The sequence below is a fragment of the Polyergus mexicanus genome, unplaced genomic scaffold (genome assembly GCF_030449975.1).
Source record: "Polyergus mexicanus isolate NDT 795.1 unplaced genomic scaffold, iyPolMexi1.0 SCAF_25, whole genome shotgun sequence".
Classification (NCBI taxonomy): Eukaryota; Metazoa; Arthropoda; class Insecta; order Hymenoptera; family Formicidae; genus Polyergus; species Polyergus mexicanus.
Window position 1 is genome coordinate 2904593 of NW_027223345.1, and position 22126 is coordinate 2926718.

At 32.7% G+C, this 22126-nt stretch overlaps 2 protein-coding genes and 2 pseudogenes across 2 annotated transcripts in view; 2 read left to right on the plus strand and 2 right to left on the minus strand.

Annotated features, from left to right (window-relative positions):
- LOC138943095 (protein I'm not dead yet-like) overlaps window positions 1-3715 on the minus strand; it is a 17218-nt gene extending 13503 nt beyond the window's left edge. The window contains exon 1 of the mRNA XM_070313613.1: window positions 3710-3715. Within this exon, the coding sequence (XP_070169714.1) occupies window positions 3710-3715 (6 nt within the window). The remainder of the gene's footprint in view (window positions 1-3709) is intronic.
- A 64-nt stretch (window positions 3716-3779) lies between these two features.
- LOC138943096 (uncharacterized) lies at window positions 3780-7241 on the plus strand (annotated as a pseudogene).
- A 159-nt stretch (window positions 7242-7400) lies between these two features.
- Window positions 7401-11255, plus strand: LOC138943097 (uncharacterized; annotated as a pseudogene).
- A 7836-nt stretch (window positions 11256-19091) lies between these two features.
- LOC138943098 (stromelysin-1-like) lies at window positions 19092-20681 on the minus strand. Its single transcript, XM_070313615.1, has 3 exons — window positions 20337-20681; window positions 19377-20096; window positions 19092-19271 (listed from the first exon to the last, which is right to left on the minus strand). Exons 1-3 carry the CDS (start codon window positions 20679-20681, stop codon window positions 19092-19094), a joined length of 1245 nt encoding a protein of 414 aa, XP_070169716.1.
- Window positions 20682-22126: the final 1445 nt, after the last annotated feature.

The following is a 22126-nucleotide window of genomic DNA, read 5'->3' on the forward strand; positions in this document are numbered from 1 at the left end:
ATGCAATACTCAACAAATACAGCTACATCAATAACAATATAAAATTTTCTAACGAAATACTCAACAAAACATAGCTGCATCTATAATAATAAAAATTTTCCAACAAATATTCAATAAACACAGCTGCACCAATAACAATAAAAATTATCATAGGAAAATAGAACCTTTTTCTAATCTGAACACGTGCAAGGAATCTTCGAACGAATATCGAACTCACCAATGGACGATCACCACGAGTAAAAGTAGGAGAAACACCCCGCCTAACGAAGATACTGGCACATTTTTAATTTGCTAAGATCGAAAAATCCCCACTTCTGCGCAAATTCAATTCGTCAAAGTTTTGGAAGATTCCCACTCTTAGAATTAGAATACGCCCCCAAAAAAAGATTATAAAAAGAAAACTCGCAAACACATCACGCGCATTTTCTCCGGTCTTCAACTTCACGCAGTCTTACTCTATGCTTTTGCACCGTAATTCGCAAGTTAGGCACTTGTGCCACCAGTGTCCTTACTTGACATCATCTCCAGGTCAACCACGAATCGAACATCAGGCTGCCGACATGAGACACAGAGCGAAACACCGTACAAATTTGCCATCCCTCCATCTCTAAATTATTATTTAAAAAAATAAGTTTAATTGAATACTTTTTCTTTTCCTTCTTTTTGTCTTCTTTCTTATTTAAATCAAAACTCAAACGAAGAATGTCTCATTCTTTTAAATCATCAATCCATTCCGGCGATAAGTCTTAGAAAGTTTTAACTCCTGATATTAATCTAACACATATGCGAGCGACTAATTTTATACTTATAACCGTTATTAACATATACCATACCATTATTTACTTATACATATTGATCTTGATTTTCTTTTTTTTATCCTTTAATCAAATATATTTATATATTGTATCAACCAGTCAGAACCTAAATTAAACGATAGAATCTTTCCCTTGCATTCTGACTGATGCCCTCCGTATTAATGTAACACCCGCGAAATAAAACTCACACATACACACACATATACGTGCATTCAGCGAGAAATTAGAATCAACAATATTTTTTTTTTTATTTTTATATAATCATGTACATCTATCATTTACTTTAACATATGAATAAATTCATACCTTGTTAATTTAAATAAAAAAATTACTCGTTATTAAAACCCCCACTCATTCCTAATCGAAAGATCGCACTTGGTCCCATCCCGCGTAAAAGAGATTAAATTTTCTTACCGAAAAGGGACCACCGAACGAACGTCTGAATAACCAGCGTAATAGCGACTCAGTCGTTTACCTGCTTTTCAGACCTGTCAGTTCGTTCGACCCGATTCCAAACGCCACGAGACGTTTAAACTTTGGGATAATAAAAGATAGTTGTTGCGTCCTTCCATTGACTCATCCTTCTCCGAGTCTGGACGTAATAATACTTATTTCATAGTTTTAAGAAGCATACATTAAAACTAACTTTGCTGCCATATATAATACCAAATTAAATAAAATAATCGATTGCAGATCATTGACTAATGGAATGTATAAATTATAGATCCATATTATAAATCTCGAAAGAAAATTATGTTGTTATGGATATAAATAAAGACGACAAAATTGAAATAATAGGCATTGTACAAAATACAAGTAAGAATTATCAGTACAAGTAATACTATATTATAGTATTACTTTTAAAATACATACATGTATAGATACGCGTATATATACTCCACTTCAGTATTTTTAAATATTTAATATAAGTCTTCTTTTTCTGGATACATATATACTGTCTAAAGATATCATTTTTTGTATATAGTATTGTCATATATTAGCTGTATGTGTAATTTAAGTAGCGCGATATTCCGATGGTAGAACAGAGCGCGCTTTCTAGGATACTCGCAACCGCGTGGCAAGCAATGATTTGTATAAATCGGCCGCAGTTCACAAAAGCAATCGTTCAGTTATCGATAAAAATCGATAAATCCATTTACAACATACGAGATTTTTTTAAGCGAGGATTTATTATTATTGTCTCCGCTATCAGAATCTTATGTAATATTATGTGGTTTCTTTAGACTTATTGCAGCATAAACCTTTCCTTGTTGTTCATACATGTACTAAGAGTGATAAATATTAAGCATATTAAGAATTAAGTGTGTTACGCAAAGTAAAGCACAACGTTATATGTAGATCATGATATTAAGGATAAAATACTTTTGCTTTTTACATTTTTTTCTTGTCTCTAGCTTAGGCTTATTACTTCCATATACATATAATCTATTAAACAGGATTCAAAACATAACAATTTACTGTTTCTCGTTTTCTTATTTTAACATTATGTTACAGATCTTATTTATATACGAATGTCTACATTAAACTATTCTGTTCTTTATGTTCATGTGTAAAAAATATACTTCATTTCGCGTTATTTTATATAGGTAAATGTATTTGTTTACTACAGTTTGCTAAATCGATTTACTGTTTTATTGGTAAGATTTTATATAAGAATCTTCACATATTTGCCGTTTTGTTGATATGCATTATAATATAATTAACAAAAAAAACTATTTTAAGACTATTAATAATCAAATTATTACACATTTTTACTCAATACTAGAATTATATAAGAAGGATTAAAATCCGAAATCTCAATTAATTCTTCAAAAATAATTTTTTCATCGACAACCTAATTAAAGCTTATATTGCACAATCACAACTAGTAACCCAGATAGCCAAGTCTGTTCGAACAGATTTTGCCAAACGTCTGCTACAAATTTTTGTTAGCAGAAAGATTCCAGATTGTATACAAAGTCTGTTATATCAGATAATGATAGCAGAATGTCAGCAGAAATGTTACAAAACCTGCTGATATAATTTGACAGCAGATCAGTAGCAGAAACCGAGCAGGATTTGCATAGAATTATTATAGCAGATAGCCAGCAGAAACCGAGCAGGATTTGCACAACGCAATTTGATGTCAAATTGATAGCAGAAATCGAGCGCGATCTGTGTGCGCGCGCGCAATCTGACGGCAGATTGGTAGCAGAAATCGAGCAGAATCTGCTAACATGACTTGACATCAGATTGTCGGCAGAAATCGTTCAAGATCTGCGCGCGCGCAATCTGATGGCAAATCGGTAGAAATCAAACAGAATCTGCAGCTTTTAGCATTCATATAACTTATTGAAATAGTATAGTTTATTCGCTTACAGCTATGCGGCGCACTATTCACTTTCTATATCCATATCCAAGTCCTTGTCACGAGCGTATATAATGCCTGCAAAATGCGGCTAATAACATCGTAATTATTTCTATCAAATTAAGTTCTGATACGACTCCCGTACCGGGAATTCAGATATTGAACTGATTTTTAGAAAATCAGACAGATAAATATCCGATTTTCACTTATTTGGAAAGAAATTATCCTAATAAGTGAAAATCGTTCGTTATTATATCTATTTAAGATATATGGTAAAATAGAAATTAACTTCCATATAAATAAAATATTTTATTTTTGATTTAATTTCATAAATTAATTATTCAAATTTTCATATATATATTACATTAATACATATTATTAATATTATAAATTTATGTTATTAATACAAACGTCAGAAAATGACATCCCGTGAATGTGACATATCAACTATTGACGTCATTTGTGAATCTGATGAGACCTAACTTTAGGATTAATTCTAATTGGTTATTTTGTGACCAAAATTTACTGTCATTTTGCTACTTAGACTCAAGACCCTCTAAATGTTTAAATTTATTTAAATGTACCATTTTATATAAATGTCTAGAAATTGCTTGATTTCTGCTGTCAATCTGCCGTCAGATTGCGCGCAGGCTCTGCGTGATTTCTGCTGCCAATCTGCTCACATTGCCTGTCAGCAGGCTCTGTCGACAAAACCTGAGCTTAATGTGGTCACAGATGGCTATGGTTTTGGTATGGAATTCTGATTAAATTTGTTGCCAATCTGCGCGCATGCTGCTATCATTTTGCTATCTGGGTACAAACATACATACGGTACATACATACATACATACGGTACATACACACGATACATACATACGGTACATACATATATACGGTACATACATACGGTACATACATACATACATACGGTACATACACACGGTACATACATACATACACACGGTACATACATACATACATACGGTACATACATACATACATATATATATATATATATATATATATATATATATATATATATACTATGATAAAATCAAAAGAGATAATATATGAGCAATATTATAGATTTGTATTCAAAATATTTATGCGACACAAACAGATATCTATGTAAAGTCGTGTACCATTATAAAAGTCGGTACCATTAAAAGTCCTGTACCATTTTTTTGTATAATGCTTAATACAGAAGTTATTATTGAGTGAAGTCTGGTCAATCATCGCCGACCTCTAGCCGGGCGCATGTCAGTGAACCGCGCGCCTGATAGTGCACTACTGTACAGCTAAGCGTTCACGCACACTACCAGTGCGCGGCTCACCGACATGCGCTCGGCTAAAGATCGGCGATAATTGGCCAGACTTTACTCAATAATAACTTCTTTATTAAACGTTATACAAAAAAATAGTACAGGATTTGTCTTTTCAGTTTGAGCCAATCTATAAATTTCTAATGTGTCAAAAGTTATCGGACACCCTGTATAGTTATACCTATATATAAGTTATATAAGTATTATGCGTCGTTTACAATAGATATAATAAGCTTTAAGCATAAGCAATCAAAAAAAGCACCCGGGAAAAAAACCCATATATAAATATATATGAAATATATAAATATATATGAAATATGTCCATATACAAATATATATGATTATATATATAAATTATATATGATTATATATATTTGTATATGGGCATATTTTATGTATATTTATATATGGGCTTTTTTTCCCGGGCATAACCAATCATATTCGATTATTCTTTCCACATTCAACTATGATTGATAAATTTTTTATGCTTTAAGTTTATTAAAGCTATTGTACACGATAATGTTTATAAACAATAAATAAATAAGAAATAATAATAATAATAAATAATTATAATAATCAATACTAATAATAAATAATAATAAATAATAATAATAATAAATAATAAATAGTAATAATATATTATTTGTTCAGAAAGCATTTTAAAGCGCAGATCGCCATCATGCCAAAAAAATTTCAATATTTATAAAAAAGGCGAAAGAATCAAATAATCGTGAATTGATTTATTATAAACATTCAAAACAAGTATATTCAATCAATTCGAATATAGCATCTGATACAATAGAAGCAGGAAATAGTAGTAACAATAATTTAACAAATGTCGATGATACATTTAATAAAACTAATGAAACTAATATTTTGTCTCAAGATCTTAATGAAATGAGTGAATCAAGTGTAAAATCACAATCTGATAAAGACAATAATGAGGAACATAACGTTGAAGTACAAGATTATATTTCTCATATAAGTAATATTTCTGATTGTAGCCATAAAACGAGTTTACAAAAAGATTTACAAAAATTAATTATTGAACGAAATATTGCAGAATACTGTTAACGAATTACTTACTATTTTAAGGAAACATGGTCATGTAGATTTGCCTAAAGACGTGAGAGTGTTACTTCAAACGCCATGAAATGCATCTGTAAATATTAAATCTCTGGGTAATAGTCGCTACATACATTTTGGTATTTTTTCTCCTTTAAAGCGATCCATACAAATATATTCTGGATTTATTACTGGGAACAAAATAAAATTAAATATTAATATTGATGATTTACAAATTTCCAAAAGTTCAGGTAACCAATTTTGGCCTATAATGGCATCTATTGAAGATGTAGATACGTATACATCACCTTTTATAATTGGTATTTATCATGGCATATGCAAACCTAATAACGCTAACGATTTTTTGTTCGACTTTGTTAATGATTTTATTCTTCTTTCTCAAACAGACATCATTGTTTCTAATAAAAATTATACAGTAACTTTTAATGCAATATTATGTGATGCCCCGGCGAAATCATTTATTACTAACACAAAAAGTCATACAGGATATTTCTCTTGCTCTAAATGTAGTCAGGAAGGTGATTTTGTACGTAATAGAGTAGTTTTTCTAGAAATTCACAACATGTTACATACAAATGATTTAAAAATTTAAAAATCGTACACATATTGAACATCACATAAATGATTCCATATTAGCAAAACTCGCGAATGAAATGATATCCCAAATTCCATTAGATTATATGCATCTTGTTTGCTTAGATGTTGTCAAGCGATTGCTGCAACTATGGGTCAGAGGAAATAGAAATATTAGATTATCTTCAGAGGCTGTAAATTCAATTTCGTGTTATTTAATTGCATTGGAACCCTTTATTCCAGTAGAATTTGCAAGAAAACCTAGAGGTTTAAATGATATTGATAGATGGAAAGCTACAAAATTTCGCTAATTTCTGCTTTATACCGGAATGGTTGTTATGAAATTAGTATTGCCTACAAATTGCTACAATCATTTTCTTTCTCTTAGTGTTGGGATTAGCATATTAACTAATCAAGAACTATATGTGCCATTCAACGCTTATGCGAATTTGTTGTTATTGCACTTTGTTTCAAATTATGGAAATATTTATGGCGACGGGTATATGTCGCATAACATTCACAATCTTCTAAATCTCATCTTTCCAATGATGTACAAAATTTTGATTCTTTAAATAACTTTAGTTGCTTTAAATTTGAAAATTATATGCAAAAAATTTAACAAAAATTACATCAATTGAGAGCCTTTAGAAGAGTTTTCTAATCGTACTTTTGAAGAATTACAGCTTCTCATTCAATCATGTAAAATGCAACAATATCAAATTGTTTTTTATAAGAAAAATAACGTCATTTCTCATGTCCAATTCAAAAATTTTAAAATTGCAGCCAATGAAGCTGATAACTGTGCTATACTTTGTGATAAATCTGTAATATTTATCTTGGATATATTTGAAAAAGACTGTGTTTGTTATATTCGTGCAAAACGTTTTTTAAATCCAAAGGCTTTCTTTCATATACCTTGCTCTTCAGAAAGACTTGGAATATTTTTAATATCAAATACTATTACTACAGAAATAATTAAAATTTCAGTAACACAAGTAAAAAAGACGTTTCAAAATTAAATGTTTTAATGAAATTGGTTCTTATATTACAATACCATTGCAAGCCACTAATAATTAGATGTTATAACTTTTCGGTTGAATATATTTTAATTTTTTAAATTTTTATATGCGTATGTTTTATATGATTAAATTTATATGCATCATATGCAACAAACGTACGATTCTTTTGTCTTTATATGAAATATTGCAAATACAAATTTTGATGGATTTTTAGTTCATGGCTAGAAATATTTCAAAGGTGAGTATATAGTATTTTACTGTAACAAAGATTCATATTTCATTTTATACGAGTTAAACAAATAACGTGAAAAAAAAAGATTTGGAAGATTGTTTAATCTACATTCTGTTTGACAATTTTCTTTTTCGAATGCCTTTTTTATAAATCTGTAATTTGTAAACACGAAGAATCAATATACCTAAATTTTATATCAAAAGTAACAAAAGTATTATACAATATGTATCAATGTTAGAACAAATTTGACAAGAAAATTAATCTTACAACAATTTAAATTTTGTTTTCATTAAAAATGATATTATGTCCAACTTCTTTTTGTTTTTAAAATTATAATATTGATGTTATTACGAACTAATTTCTGTTTTCAGTTTTTGAAACGTTATACATTTCCCATATTTTCCATAAAATAAGTTGTGAAAATAAGAAATATGTAGTAGTTAAATTTTTATCAGATTCTACATATTTTGAAATTCCAACAGCATGGCTTTTTAAAGATAAGGAGGATATTCAGCAATGTTGGTGACCACCTCGAACGGCAAACAGTGTAACATTAATAATAAACTATGAAAGTCCCGATTCTATATGGAATAGTTATGAAGTGGATATCGTAAAATATTGTAGTAAATATTTGCATTAATATATAATCGTCAAGTTTATAACATAAAACATAAAGTAACATATAGAAAAAATAAAATCATTTTTTATGTTTTTACCGCTTAGTTAAATAATGAATTACTATCATAATATACAAATATATGTACATGCAAAGTATATAATGTAAAATACAGATTTAATTATCAGTAAATATTAAAACTATTATGCTAGTCAGTGAATGAAAAATCTAAATGTTATTTTTTTTCTTTACTACATCTCTTGAATCAGCTCGAAAGAATGCAGCAGATTCCAATTATAGCACAACCGACGAAGAACGACTGGGCCGAGGAAAAAGGCAACGTATTTTGTATAGTCGTTTCAGCGATGAAGAAGAATATGATCATCAATCTCAACCTCGAAAATATATGAAAAATAAAGTACCGTTGACCCACATTTTACTATAATTGCGTCTATTTTGGACACTTTCGTACTGAAAGCATTATTCTATCTTTATCATGTAATGAGTATTAAAGATAGATTGATGCTATCAACATGAAAATGTGCAAAGCGAATGCATATTTCCTTTATATTATAGCATAATTTTCATATAACTATTTTGTATTATTATTGTTTATGAATCCTTGCAATGTAATATATTTAAACAAAAAAATGTAATATTGGAATAAAAATGTTGGGTTCTATTTACAGAAAAACAAATTAAAACTGCTGTTCAGGCAACCACTAATATGTTCAGCAACTACCATCATATCCTCCAAACTTGTATTTTATTAACAAAGAACAACAAAACAAGATCTTAAATATTAATAATGACAACAGACACAACAAAATAATTACTTCAAAATGGTATTTCTTTATGATAAAAATATGTAAAATATGATAATTATTATTGCATGATTATAGTAATATTATACATGGTAATTTATACATTTCCAGAAGAAGAAAATGTATTGGTAATAACAGATATGGGAGATAAGGAAAATGAATATTCCAATCTGTACAATGTACCCATAATATTACAAGGTATATAAATTACAATATTAAAATCCCCATTAAGTGTAAAACATTAACTGTAAAACTACAAACTTTAATTTTATAGGGAACGTTTCACCGATTCAAAACTTAGATGATATCTCTAATATAAAAGGTAAATCATTTTGGCATATTATTTGTACTCAACTCATAAGTTATCATTTTGTGTATATAATTTTTTTTATCATATTGCAGATAGTATACAACAAATGTTGCGTATGCAAGCAGTAGCAAATATTACATTAAAATATTTACAGCAAAGATTATTAAAAATATAAACGGCCATTAAACACCGCGCGTTAAGTCCTGAAACAATTAATGATGATGTCATAGCGCCATTTTTACCATTAATAACAATTGAAGTTATAAAAGAGTTTGATGCACTACTGAAAATATCAGCTGAAGCTGTGAGACACTTTGTAAGTACATAAATTTTATCATGATTAGCACATTGATAACGATGTAGAAATTTTTTATTACTATGATCACTTTAAATATATAATTTAAATCTCACAAAAAAACCTCACAAAGGTAAAAAAAAATACGCCAAGTATATAAAAAAATCCCAACTTGTACATAAAAAAAGTTTAATATTTACCCTTAAAAAATAACTTTTAAAAAAACTTTTCCTTGAAAAATAATTTTCATAAAAAATAAAAAACTGAAAAATGATTTTCCTCTAAAAAATAACTCTAAAAGATAAAAACCTTTAAAAAATCAAAAATCAAAACTAAATATGATATCAAGTTAACTAGTCAACTAAATAGAACAGTTCAGTTTTTAATTTGAAATAATATTTGTTTGATAAAATCAGTCTTGCGTTTATAGAAATATTATAGATTTTCTCGAGAAAATTAAAATGCACTTTATTTTTATAGAATTACTGTTATATTGAGATCTTGGATGAGGAGCCGATTTTGATTAGACGATTGTTATTAGAAATGATACATATAAAGAGGCAGTCAAATAGTTTAAATTTACAGAGTGACACAGACAACCTTGATCAAGCTTATTTACCAATATTGGAGAATCGGTTTGAATGTTAGACTTTATTTTTGTTATTAATTCTGTTTTTTATCTTGAACACAGTTGTCTACAGTTAGTCGTGTTTTAGCAATCGACATGTACGGTTATTTTGTCTCGTTCTGTGCTTTCGCGTCCTCATGGTGAGTGCCTCCTTCATTTAAAGTTTATTTTTCACATAACAGCACATAATAATTTTCCAAATGCATCTTATGTTGTTGCATCTTTTCTAATGGTTGGAACCGTTAGGAAGTTTCACTTGAGGATGTGGAGCGCATGATAAACCTAAGGTTAAACTCCGAATTTGACGACTCTTGACCTTTTCTTTTATATGTGACGTACGTCTTTTATCTGGATTTCTTATATTGTTTTTATCCACTTTCTTGTAATAATTGTCACATCGTTTATCATTATTAATTTTCAGTCATGGACAACTTTTGACATTCTTATATCTATACTGAAGATGGCCAGAAGATGGACCGAAACGTTTATATATTGAATTACTAATTTTAATCTTTAGATTTATTTTGCGTCCTCTATCTTGCGCACGGCTCCTATTAGCCCTCTACAATATTAATGTTACTGTTATTATGTCCCTCTCCTCAAATAAGTATTATATATAATATATAAAATAGCACAATTATATTGCGGATTTTGTTCCAAATGGTGCATCATAAAACTACTTAACTTTTAATGCAATAACGTTGATCACATCAATCATCAATTTCGAGTTTAAAAGTGCCTCATGCCAAACTGATCGAGTTGTTTTGAAATTAATCATAAGCTTTACCAGATAGGCCTGTAACGAAAAAGTTTAAAATTAAAGTAACATAAAAAAACTTGGCGTGCCCGAGTCGCATTATAAGTCATTTATTTTTATTAATATATTGATAATGATTTCTGATAATTAACATATTGATAATGATTTCTGATAATTAACATATTGATAATGATTTCTCATAATCTTTTGGAAATTTTTATTTCAGATCGGGCATGCCAAGCATTTGAATGTCACTTTAATTTTAAACTTTTTCGTTACAGGCCTATCTGGTAAAGCTTATGATTAATTTCAAAACAACTCGATCAGTTTGGCACGGGGCACTTTTAAACTCGAAATTGATGATCGATGTGATCGACGTTATTGCATTAAAAGTTAAGTCTCCTGAGTAATCGCCGTGAAACTCCGAGTTGACGGTGGCGACATAGGAATAAAGATGCTGCGGTAGGAATAAGAACCTTATCCAACGACTTATTATATAAGTGAACTGGGATTTATTTGTAACTTTCGGCTGGATTTTTTAGCTCACGCCTACTACTCGCTGCTCCCCTCTTATCCCTCGCTCCTTAGCAACGCATCACCGCATCGTAAATCGTAACTAAGAAGCGCATTACTTAGTCTCAAAAACGTGCGTATCACAAATGTGATAGCACAATACTTTGATAACCATAAAACATAAATATTTTAAATTGTTATAGAACGTACATATACGTAATTAATAATAGAATAATAATTATTTTTGTTATTAATACAAAATAAAATATTGAATAGAAAATTTTAATGAGAACCTTTACTACTAGAGTATTGTGCTATTATATTTATGATGCGCACGTTCCTGCGACTAGCAGGGGAGGACGCAACTTTGGGATCACCGAATTAAAAAAGGCTTTTATAGTGTAGTCCTCTATTAGAAGAATACTTGAGCAAAGGGATAGAGCGCGATGCTCAGCCATTTCCAAGAAAATGATTTAAACAATGGCTTTCCTTATATCTGGCTCCGTTATATCAATTAGCGAAAAGGCGGTGTAGCTCGGGCATTAAGCGCGTGGCTATCACGCATCCAACCCGGGTTCAATTCTTGTCCTTGCCACTCCTTTTCTCATTCCTTTTTCATACAATCTAACAACGAATATTATTCATGTAAAATAAAATTGATTTAACTAATTTTTTTTTAATTTGCACTTTTGGAAGGCAATTTTCTTTTAATTTATTCACGAAACTGGGCATAATTTTTGTTAAACTTACAACCTTATTATTTTATTTATTCTACTCGATATAAAATGAAGCAAATAAAACGCCATTATTTGAATATAGTTATAATTTAATACAAAATTACAAACAAATGTGTCAAAATTTATTCATCCTTGTTATCACTAACATCAACATTCTCTACCGATCCGTTACAACTATTCGGATGATTGTTGTAATTACTTGTTGTAATTTTATATTAAATTATAACTATGTTCAAATAGTGGCGTTTTATTTACTTCATTTTATATAGAATGTATAAAATAATAAGATAGTAAGTTTAACAAAAATTATGCCCAGTTTTGTGAATAAATTAAAAGAAAATTGCTTTCGGAAAGTGCAAATTAAAAAAAAATTTAATTTAATTAACTTTACTTTACATGAATAAATATTCGTTGCTAGATTGTATAAAAAAGAATGAGAAAAAAAGTGCCAGGGACAAGAATTGAACCCGGGTCTGATGCATGATAGTCACCCGCTTTAATGCCCGAGCTACGCCGCCTTCTCGATAATCGATCTAACGGAGCTGTATATAAGAAAAGCCATATTATTTAAATCAAATTTTTTTGGAAATGGCTGAGCATTGCGCCCTTCCTTTGCTCAAGTATTTTTCTAATAGAGTACTACACTATATAATAGATACATAAAAGATATATACTATATATATGTTACATGTTAGCTACAAGTTACCAGCGTGTTACCCATATGTCAGAATTTTTATGCAGCGCCTAACGTTGCAAATCAATGAACTATGAGGCGTGAAAAGTGACGTTTTGGCAGTCCAAATTATTCTTGTGTGCCATTTCGTAATTATTCACTTTATGCTAATGCTATGATGTGCAACGTATTTGTGAAACTTATAAAATTGTCCGAAAACTAAGCTTAGCAAGTTAAGTATTATGTAAAAAGAACATTTTCCACTTTTTTCGACAACTGTCAAACTACATGTTTTCCCGTATGACTAGGCTTACTTTGACACTCATTTTACAGTTATTTATTAATTGTCAAAGGAAAAGCTTAGTTTTCGGACAATTTTACGAGTATACTAAAGCGATCTGTAGTCTTGTTTCTTTAAAATATCTTTTTATTTAAAAATGGCACGCAAGAATTCTCAGCGTGTCATTTCTTACTTCTGACGTCATCATTCCAATATGGCCGCGGCGACTACTCAGGAGCCTTAAGTAGTTTTATGATGCACCATTTGGAACAAAATCCGCAATATAATTGTGCTATTTTATACAATATATTATATATAATACTTATTTGGGGGGAGGGACATAATAACAGTAATTCTATAAAAATAAAGTGCATTTTAATTTTCTCGAGGAAATCTATATAATATTTCTATAAACGCAAGACTGATTTTATCAAACAAATATTATTTCAAATTAAAAACTGAACTGTTTCTATGTACTTGACTAGTTAACTTGATATCATATTTAGTTTTGATTTATGATTTTTTAAAGGTTTTTATCTTTTAGAATTATTTTTTAGAGGAAAATCATTTTTTAGTTTTTTATTTTTTATGAAAATTATTTTTCAAGGAAAAATTTTTTTTTAAGTTATTTTTTAAGGGTAAATATTAAACTTTTTTTACGTACAAGTCGGGATGTTTTATATACTTGACGTATTTTTTTTACCTGTGTGAGGTTTTTTGTGGGATCTCATTGCTTTTTGTAAAAATTTAAAAAATTTGACATTTTTCCTGCAAAATATAAAATACTGCATTATACAGTATTTATGTGTATGCGATTTTTTTAAATTTATTCAATAGAAAGGAACTTTTTTTTTTAAGAAATTATATAAACAGTATATATTTACAAAGCTTATACTATATTGTATATAAATATTGAATACAAGATTATAAATAATCTTAAGTATCAAGCACTTATCTATCTTATTTTTATAGATAATTTTAATACAGAAATTAAACTGTATACAAACCGTATAATCCATAATAATAATATAACTGAATAAATATCAAAATATAGAAAGCAATAGAAAAGAAATTGTTTTTATTACGAAGATGGACTTGTTCCTTATTCATACATTTCATATGGATATGACACAAGTCCATTCTATTGAATAAAAGTATACATTTTAACAGTATAGAATTCCTCTTAAAATGTATTCTAATAAATGATATAACCAAAAAAGATCAAATATTATTTGCATTTATTGATTTATTAAATATGTTTATATATTGCGGAATAGTGCAACACAAGAAGAAAAGTAATAAAGTGGTTAATAAAGTCACTAAGAAAATCGCGGAATAGTGCAAGGAAGGGAAGTGATCTCTTCTAATCAATGTTATATTAAGCAAAGTTGATTATATTAGCAAAACTGAGCAAATGTTTACATTTGAGTAAATCTGTGCATTGTCAATTAACATATTTGTCATAAATACATTGTTGAAAAATGATTTATGGAAGATTTTCGCTGACCATGTTTTCGAAAACGATAAGTTAATAATTATACTCGCAAACGCGCATTCATATATAATGTTTATTTAATTTTACATAAATGTAATTAATGCATAATTAATATTTTTAAGTTAACATAAATATGGCTAAGCAATGATTTTATGTTAATAGCAAAATAAATCTTGTGAGAATTCTACCAAAAATATCATAAAAACAACAGCATTAAATACACATTTTTAATTGGCATAAAGAATAATGAAATGATAAAATCATATCGAAGCACTTCTATAATCTACAATATCTACAAACATTTTGTGGATCTGAAATTATTCGTAACGTTTAGTTTTGGAAATGTATGAATCTTTATTTAGATTTTATATATAAATGTAATCAATGCGTAATTAATATTTTTAAGTCATTTACAAATAGCTAAGCAATGAGTTGCATGTTATATTAAATAAGAAAACAAATCTTGTGGAAATTTTATCAAAAATATTACATAGACAGTTGAATTGAAAGCATCAGAATTAGAGCCCGAAATAGATATGTTGAGCATTAGTCAAAGAAAAGAAATAAGATAATAATTTTGTTTATAAATTATATAATAAAGATTATTCATTTTCTTAGACTAAATTCTCTAGAGACGAGATTAATTGTTAATCTATTTAACTTTTTTTGACATAATGGTTGAACTTATTTTTTAAAACAATAAGAAACGTGGAAATTGATGGTTTATTCGGATAGAGCTGCCTTTTGCGATATGATGTTATCGGAGAGCATTAGAATATCTGTCATCGACAAAAAATAGTTCAAATTTGAATTAAAATGAGGAGAAAAAATTGATTAGTGATACTAAATTGCAGATTTTATTAGAGGATCGTATAAAAGTTTATAATAATTTGGCAGCTGCATTGGTTAAAAGCCTATGATGCAGCTTTAGAAAATTTGAAACATGTTTCGAGATGTCAATTACAAGATGTTAAAACACTACTTAGTATTAGGAAAAATATTGTAAAAATTCTAATCTTTTTATTCACAATATTTAATCTTTTTTAAAATAAGTTTTATATATTCTTGATTTATATTTAACTTTAACATATAGAAAATTTAAATGTATATATGTATATTATGTATATTATGTATATATATATATATATATATATATATATATATATATATATATATATATATACAGGGTGTTTTAGAACAATCTTCCATCGTTAAAATGACGTATTCCTGATACGATTCTAAAACGATTTTTCCTTTACCAAAATTTGAATTGAAGCGTAATTTTTGAGTTATAAGCAAAAATAGTTAGCAATTCACGCGTCGAGTACAGAAGGCAGGCAGGAGCGGCGCAACGCGCCGCAGCTGACCGTCCGATGCGTGATTACTACAGCATGAGTCGCTAACTATTTTACCTTATAACATAAAATTATATATATATATATATATATATATATATATATATATATATATATATATATTGTGCATATCGAAGGAACAATATTGAGACACAAAGGGGAATATGTAAAAGTTTATGCAATTTCTCTCTGTTTCTCTCTCCTCACTGAATCCAAAAATTGCATCCAGAAATGAAGATATTTACTACAGAATTAATGACTTTAAAAGATAAAATTGCTAAAGACGCAGAAAAAGAAAAGCATTTATTTTTACTTAATTACTTATGTTTATCATTTGCTTTTATTAGCACCTATATTTACTTAATTACTTATTTTTATCATCTGCTTTTGTATCTTTTGATGGATTTCTAGTATCTTCAACTACACCTAACATTTTGCGATATAGGTGCTTGTCTTTTTCTACATATTTTGCAATTTTATCGTTTAAGGTCATTAATTCTGTAGTAAATATCTTTATTTCTAGATGTAATTTTTGAATTCAGTGGAGAGAGAGGAAGAGATTGTATAAGCTTTTGCATATTCCCCATTGTGTCTCAATATTGTTCTTACGATACGTACAATATATTGTATATACACACATATTTGCATTGTTCCTATGATATGCATAATATGTATGCATACATATTTGAATTTTCTACATATAAAATATAAATCAAGAATATATAAAACTTATTTAAAAAGATTAAAGATAAGGATTTTTGTAAATAAAAAGAAGATTAGGATTTTTGCAATTTTCTAAGTAGCGCTTTAACATTTTATAGTTGGCACCTTCATGTTTCACATTTTCTAAAACTGTACCGTAAGCTTCTGTTTTAATCAACGCAGCTGCCAAATTATTATAAACTTTTATACGTTCCTATAATAAAATCTGCAATTTAGTATCATTAATCAATTCTTCCCCCTCATTTTGATTCAAATTTGAATTACTTTTTGTTGATGACAGATATTCTAATGTTCTCTGATAACATTATATTGCAAAAGGCTCTATCCAAATGATCAATTTCCACGTTTTTCATTGTTTTAAAAAATATGTTCAACCATTATATCAAAAGAAGTTAAATAGATTGACAAAAAGTCTTGTCCCTAGAGAACTTAATCTAAGAAAATAAATAACCTTTATTATATAATTTATAAACAAAATTATTACCTTATTTCTCTTCTTTGACTAATGTTTAACATTTCTATTTCAAGCTCTATGACGCTATAACTTTGACGCTTTCAATTCAACTGTATATAATGTAATATTTTTGATAGAATTCTCAAGATTTGTTTTGCAATATAAACAAAGATATGCAACACCATTGTTTAGCCATTTGTAAGTAACCTAAAAATATTCGTTACACATTAAATACATTTATATACAAAATATAAATAAACATTTACATTTTCAGAACCGAAAGTAGCAAGTAATTCCAGATCCGCAAAATGTTTGTATACACTATAGAAGTGCTTCGATATGATTTTATCATTTTATTATTCTAAAGCCAAATAATAAAAATGTGTATTCAATGCTGTGGTTTTAATGATTTATATTGCTATATTAATATAAACTCATTGCTTTTAGCCATAAGTTAACCTAAAAATATTAATTGTGCGTTAATTACATTTATATATAAAGTACAAATAAACATTATATATACATGAATGCACTTTCGCGCATATAATTACCAGTTTATCGTTATCGTAAACATGGCCAGCCAAAATCTCTAAATATTCGTTCGATTCATTCATAATCATTTTCCAATAATGTATTTATCATAAATATGTTATAATTGATAATAATGCACAGATTCACTCCACTGTAAGTATTTGCTCAGTTTTATTAATGTAACCTATAACCAAACTTTGCTCGATATGACATCGATTAAAAGAAATTACTTCTCTTCCTTACACTATTAATAGTGTATAAATTCAATAATTTCTTTTCACTTTATCACTTCTCTTCGTTGTTGCACTATTCTGCGATACTCTTATCACTTTTTGTTCCATTATTCCGCAATATATACTATAACTCATTTTTTATGTTGTCCGCGCGATATATACTCTCATAACTTTACATTATTATCTTATACATATACATGTACATACACAACATTGTCTCTCAAGGCATATTTGTACACTCAAGCGAATAATTCTACATGAGCGCTACAAACGCGCCTTGAGGGACAAAATCGCTTTGCGTGTGTGCGTGCGAGCATATGTACGTGAGCGACTGAATCTGAACCTGAAAGAAAAATGAGACCAAAATGCCACATTTCTGGTATACGATTATCATTCCTCAGGATTGACTGCACCAATTTTATTCAAACTGGTCGGATTCAACTGGAAACGAGTCAGCTTGTTGTCCACGCGCGCGGTTAAACCGCTTAAAGATGCAACGATGCGGTTGACGCAAAGTTCCAGATTTAATATAGTTACGACGGTGCTCTTCGATACGGCCAGACGAAACTTGGGCGTTTCGAGACGGAGTATTCGGAGAATGTTGAGTTTGTCGAATCGTAGCGTCAATTGTACGATGTATATCGGCATCGGAGAACGCGCCTCGTCGCGCTCGTCGGAGCGAAAGTGCGACAGAAGCGTGGATCGTAGATCGAGCAGTTCCTTCCACGTATCCGGCATTAGCGAGATCTCCTTGCCGTGGCGATCTCCGAGGACGATTTTCACAAAAGAGGGTCGGCTGACGTTAACGCCGACTTCCAGATGTTCGTACGCGGTTTTGGTCAATGGATAGCGTCTTCCTAAGATTCTGAGCGGTCGCGCGATTGGGACGTCCGCGTCGCGATCTCGTCTGAAAATAGACGCGGGCGATGAGAGAAACGGTGCTAGTGGATTATTAGTTCGAATAAATGTTTAATAGTTTTACCCATTGACCTTTTTAGCTTTTTTAGCGTATTCCGCGTTATCTTCGCGGTCTCGCTCGGTTAGTCTCGATCGATCGTCGAACGAGTGTTGCTGCTGCGGTTGCCCCCCCATTGTCGCGTACATCGTCGCTCGTTGGTTTAGGCGTTCTCCGTCAATAATGAAGCGCTTAACGGATGGACGGTCTTTATATACTCACGTAGAGATCGCTTCTTCCCTTTTCGCGCGTTTCCTCTCTTATATTCTATTTTTAAAAAATGATGGCGGTGTCGGTCTAGTCGTTCCCTTCGTCGATTTTCTCTCTCTCGGTCGCGTCGCCGAGACGATAGACGCGACTGAGGAGATCGCGCAATTGCCTTAGCAGTCCATTCGTAGGACACTCGATGTCGAGCGCGTGTAGATCGAAAAGACCCGCCGAGGTTACGATATTCGTGAATTCATTGAAGGCGTAGAACTAACGTTTGGCGAAGAAATATAGATTACCGTTGATATATCGGAAGGCCGACATTATCGCGGACGGAATTCCGGGAAATATATCTTTTAACGGAGCGTGTCTAACGACTATCATGTGACACTCGTCGATCTCCGCGACCTTATCATCGTCGTAGATAGCGTAGGTTTCTCCCGTGTGCGTATTTATCGCTGCGTTGATCTTAACGTTTCGGGGAAGTCCGATATCGTGGAGATATCTCGGCCAACCCGATTTTAGCTTAAGGCTGGGATATTTAGCGAGGTAGATCGAATCGTCCGCGAATAGCGCGAGATCGCCCGAGGGTCTTCGATACGCGGCGGATAGGCGCGTAAAATTCGCCGGAAGAAACGTCGCGTAATCCGTGAGCATCATAAGTCTACTGTAGCGTCTCTCGGTCACGTCGACCGACCACACGTTGCGGCGATTAGCTATGTACAATCGGCGATTCATTATCAGCGCGGCGTCCACGCGCCGCAATGCGCAGAGATCCGCGCACGCTGGGTCGGTCGGCGCAACGCTCGTCGTCGCGGGCGCCGCGGTGGTCGCGGGAGTCGTCGTCGGATAGTTTCCATCGTCGTGAGATCCGTACAGATTCTGTATAGCGAGAGCGTCCTCTATGCTCAGCTTAACCGGAAATTGATTCTCGATGTCGGGTATATACGGAAACATTATAGAGTCATTGCTCATGCTGTGCTGTAGACCCAACGCGTGGCCGATCTCGTGCGTTAGCGTTTGCAGCAGGTAATGCGTGTCGGGAGGATTCTTGTTTAGATACACGTGCCACGGTTCCGAATCGTCGACGTGTATCTCCGACGTAAAGTCGGTCGCTCCAGAGGAAAACAACGCGTGAGCTAGGGCTCGTCCCAGATCGTCGAAGGTCGCCGGGCAAACGCCAATGTTCCGGCGATTCGCGTAAGTGTGCGCGCCCGTTCAATACGATATCAGTATATCGGGGCGTTGCGGGTCGCGCGCGAAAGTTAGCGACGAATTCGCTGCCTATAACGCGAACGCCGCTTCGACCGTTCGCGAGATTTCCTCGCTAGCCACCTGAAAATTCCACGTGAGACGCGTTTTCGGCCATTTTCGCGCGATCGGGCTATACGCGCGATCGGGAATGTCCGCGAGACCGCATCGCGGTTTGCGCATAAGGCGAAGCGTAACGGCGTCTAACGCACCGTTTCCCGACAATTGATAGTATTCCTGAAACAGCGATAGCGCGTGACGCAAAGACGTCGCGTTATCGGACGACAGCGATCCCTCGTCGTCCTTCAGAAAACCGTACGCGCGCAGGAAACGGAGCGCCTCGATCTTCTCCAAGTCGAAGGGCGCGGCGGCCGTCGCGGCGACGAGCGTCGTCGCTAGAACGAGAAGAGCCGTCCTCGCGTTAGTCATCGCGCGGAGCGGGGAAAGACGCGGGAAACTATCGAGAGACGCCGGGTGCGATTGATTCGCGCGTTTTGCAAGATGTCTATTTTTATCGTCGACGAATTTCACGCGGGTGGGGGGAGGGGGAAATGCGTCGACGATTCGTTCGAGGGAAAGTCGCGATCCGCCTCGATTAGAGAAACGCGCCCCTTTCGACGACGAGCGAACACCGGTCGAGCGTTCGGAATGCGCGTTATCTAGCGGACGCTCGAGTTCCTCTCGCGGTTTTACTTTTTCGTTATTTCTATTTTTATTATTCGTTTGTCCCCTAAGAAGGACACTCGACGAGCGATTAGAGAAACGTACCCCTTTCGACGACGATAAACGTTCGCCGAGTATCCGAGACGCGCGTTATCTAGCGGACGCTCGAGTTCCTCTTATCGCGTTATTTTTTAATTATTAGTAGTGATACTATGCGAGTTCTAAGCCATGGTCCTCTGAGGGGGGTGAGGGGCGAGGGGAAACCGGCGGGGGGGTATGACGTCACGGGGGTACGACGTCACGAGAGGGGGGAGGTATGACATCACGGGGGGTTATGGCGTCACGGGGGGATTTATGATGTCACGAGGGTGGGAATGACGTCACGCGGGGGTGACCGCGGCGGAACAGTAGGCGCGGGGGCCGCGGAGAGGGGGGAGGGGTCCGCGAAGAGTGGGAGGGGGACCGCGGCGGAACGGTTGGGGCGGGAGCCGCGGTGAAGGGGGGAGGGGGATCGCGGCGAAAACGGTTAGCTCGGGGTCCGCGAGGGGGAGGGGGACCGCGGCGGAACGGTAGACGCGGGGGCTGCGGGGAAGAGGGAACGCAAAGGTACGATGCCGCGAGTAGGTGTGACAGAGATAGCGCGAGGCGTCCGCAATGTGTAAGAGAGGGATAGCTCGAGGCGGTGCGAGAGAGAGCATACGCGAGGCGGTGCGAGAAGGATAGCGCGAGGCGATCACAGGCACGAGGGAGAAGGATAGCGTCCGCATTGGTGTTGGAAAAGGATGACGTTCGCGGGAGAAAGAGATAAAGAGATAGATAGCGCGAGGCATGCATGTAGGAAAAGGAAAGAAGAAGGTGCAGAAATAATTGATACTTTAATTATAATAATAATAATAAGTTTATTTAATAATTGTGTGTATTACAATGTGTGCGTGTGTGTGTGTGTGTGTGTTAAAATAATAATAAAAATAAAAATAATAATAATAATAAATATATATATATATATAAATATAGAGGGCGCTCCTTCTGAAACAGAAAAACATTATATTAATATAAATTTAATTTTTAATATTTAATATTTTTTTAAATAGATACAATTAATTCTTCGAGTATTTCAATGTTGTTCTCACCCATAACAAGACGTCAGCTATGTTTTACATATCAAAATCCCAATCCTTGGACATCACTGTATAATGATCTCGCAGACAATG

Coding starts and splice junctions, on each gene's coding strand:
- LOC138943098 (XM_070313615.1), bottom strand. CDS start 20,681: ATGACTAACGCGAGGACGGCTCTTCTCGTTCTAGCGACGACGCTCGTC. Junction 20,097..20,336: donor GTCTCACGTGGAATTTTCAG/GTGGCTAGCGAG, acceptor TTTACGTCGGAG/ATACACGTCGACGATTCGGA. Junction 19,272..19,376: donor ACGAGTGTCACATGATAGTC/GTTAGACACGCT, acceptor GCCAAACGTTAG/TTCTACGCCTTCAATGAATT.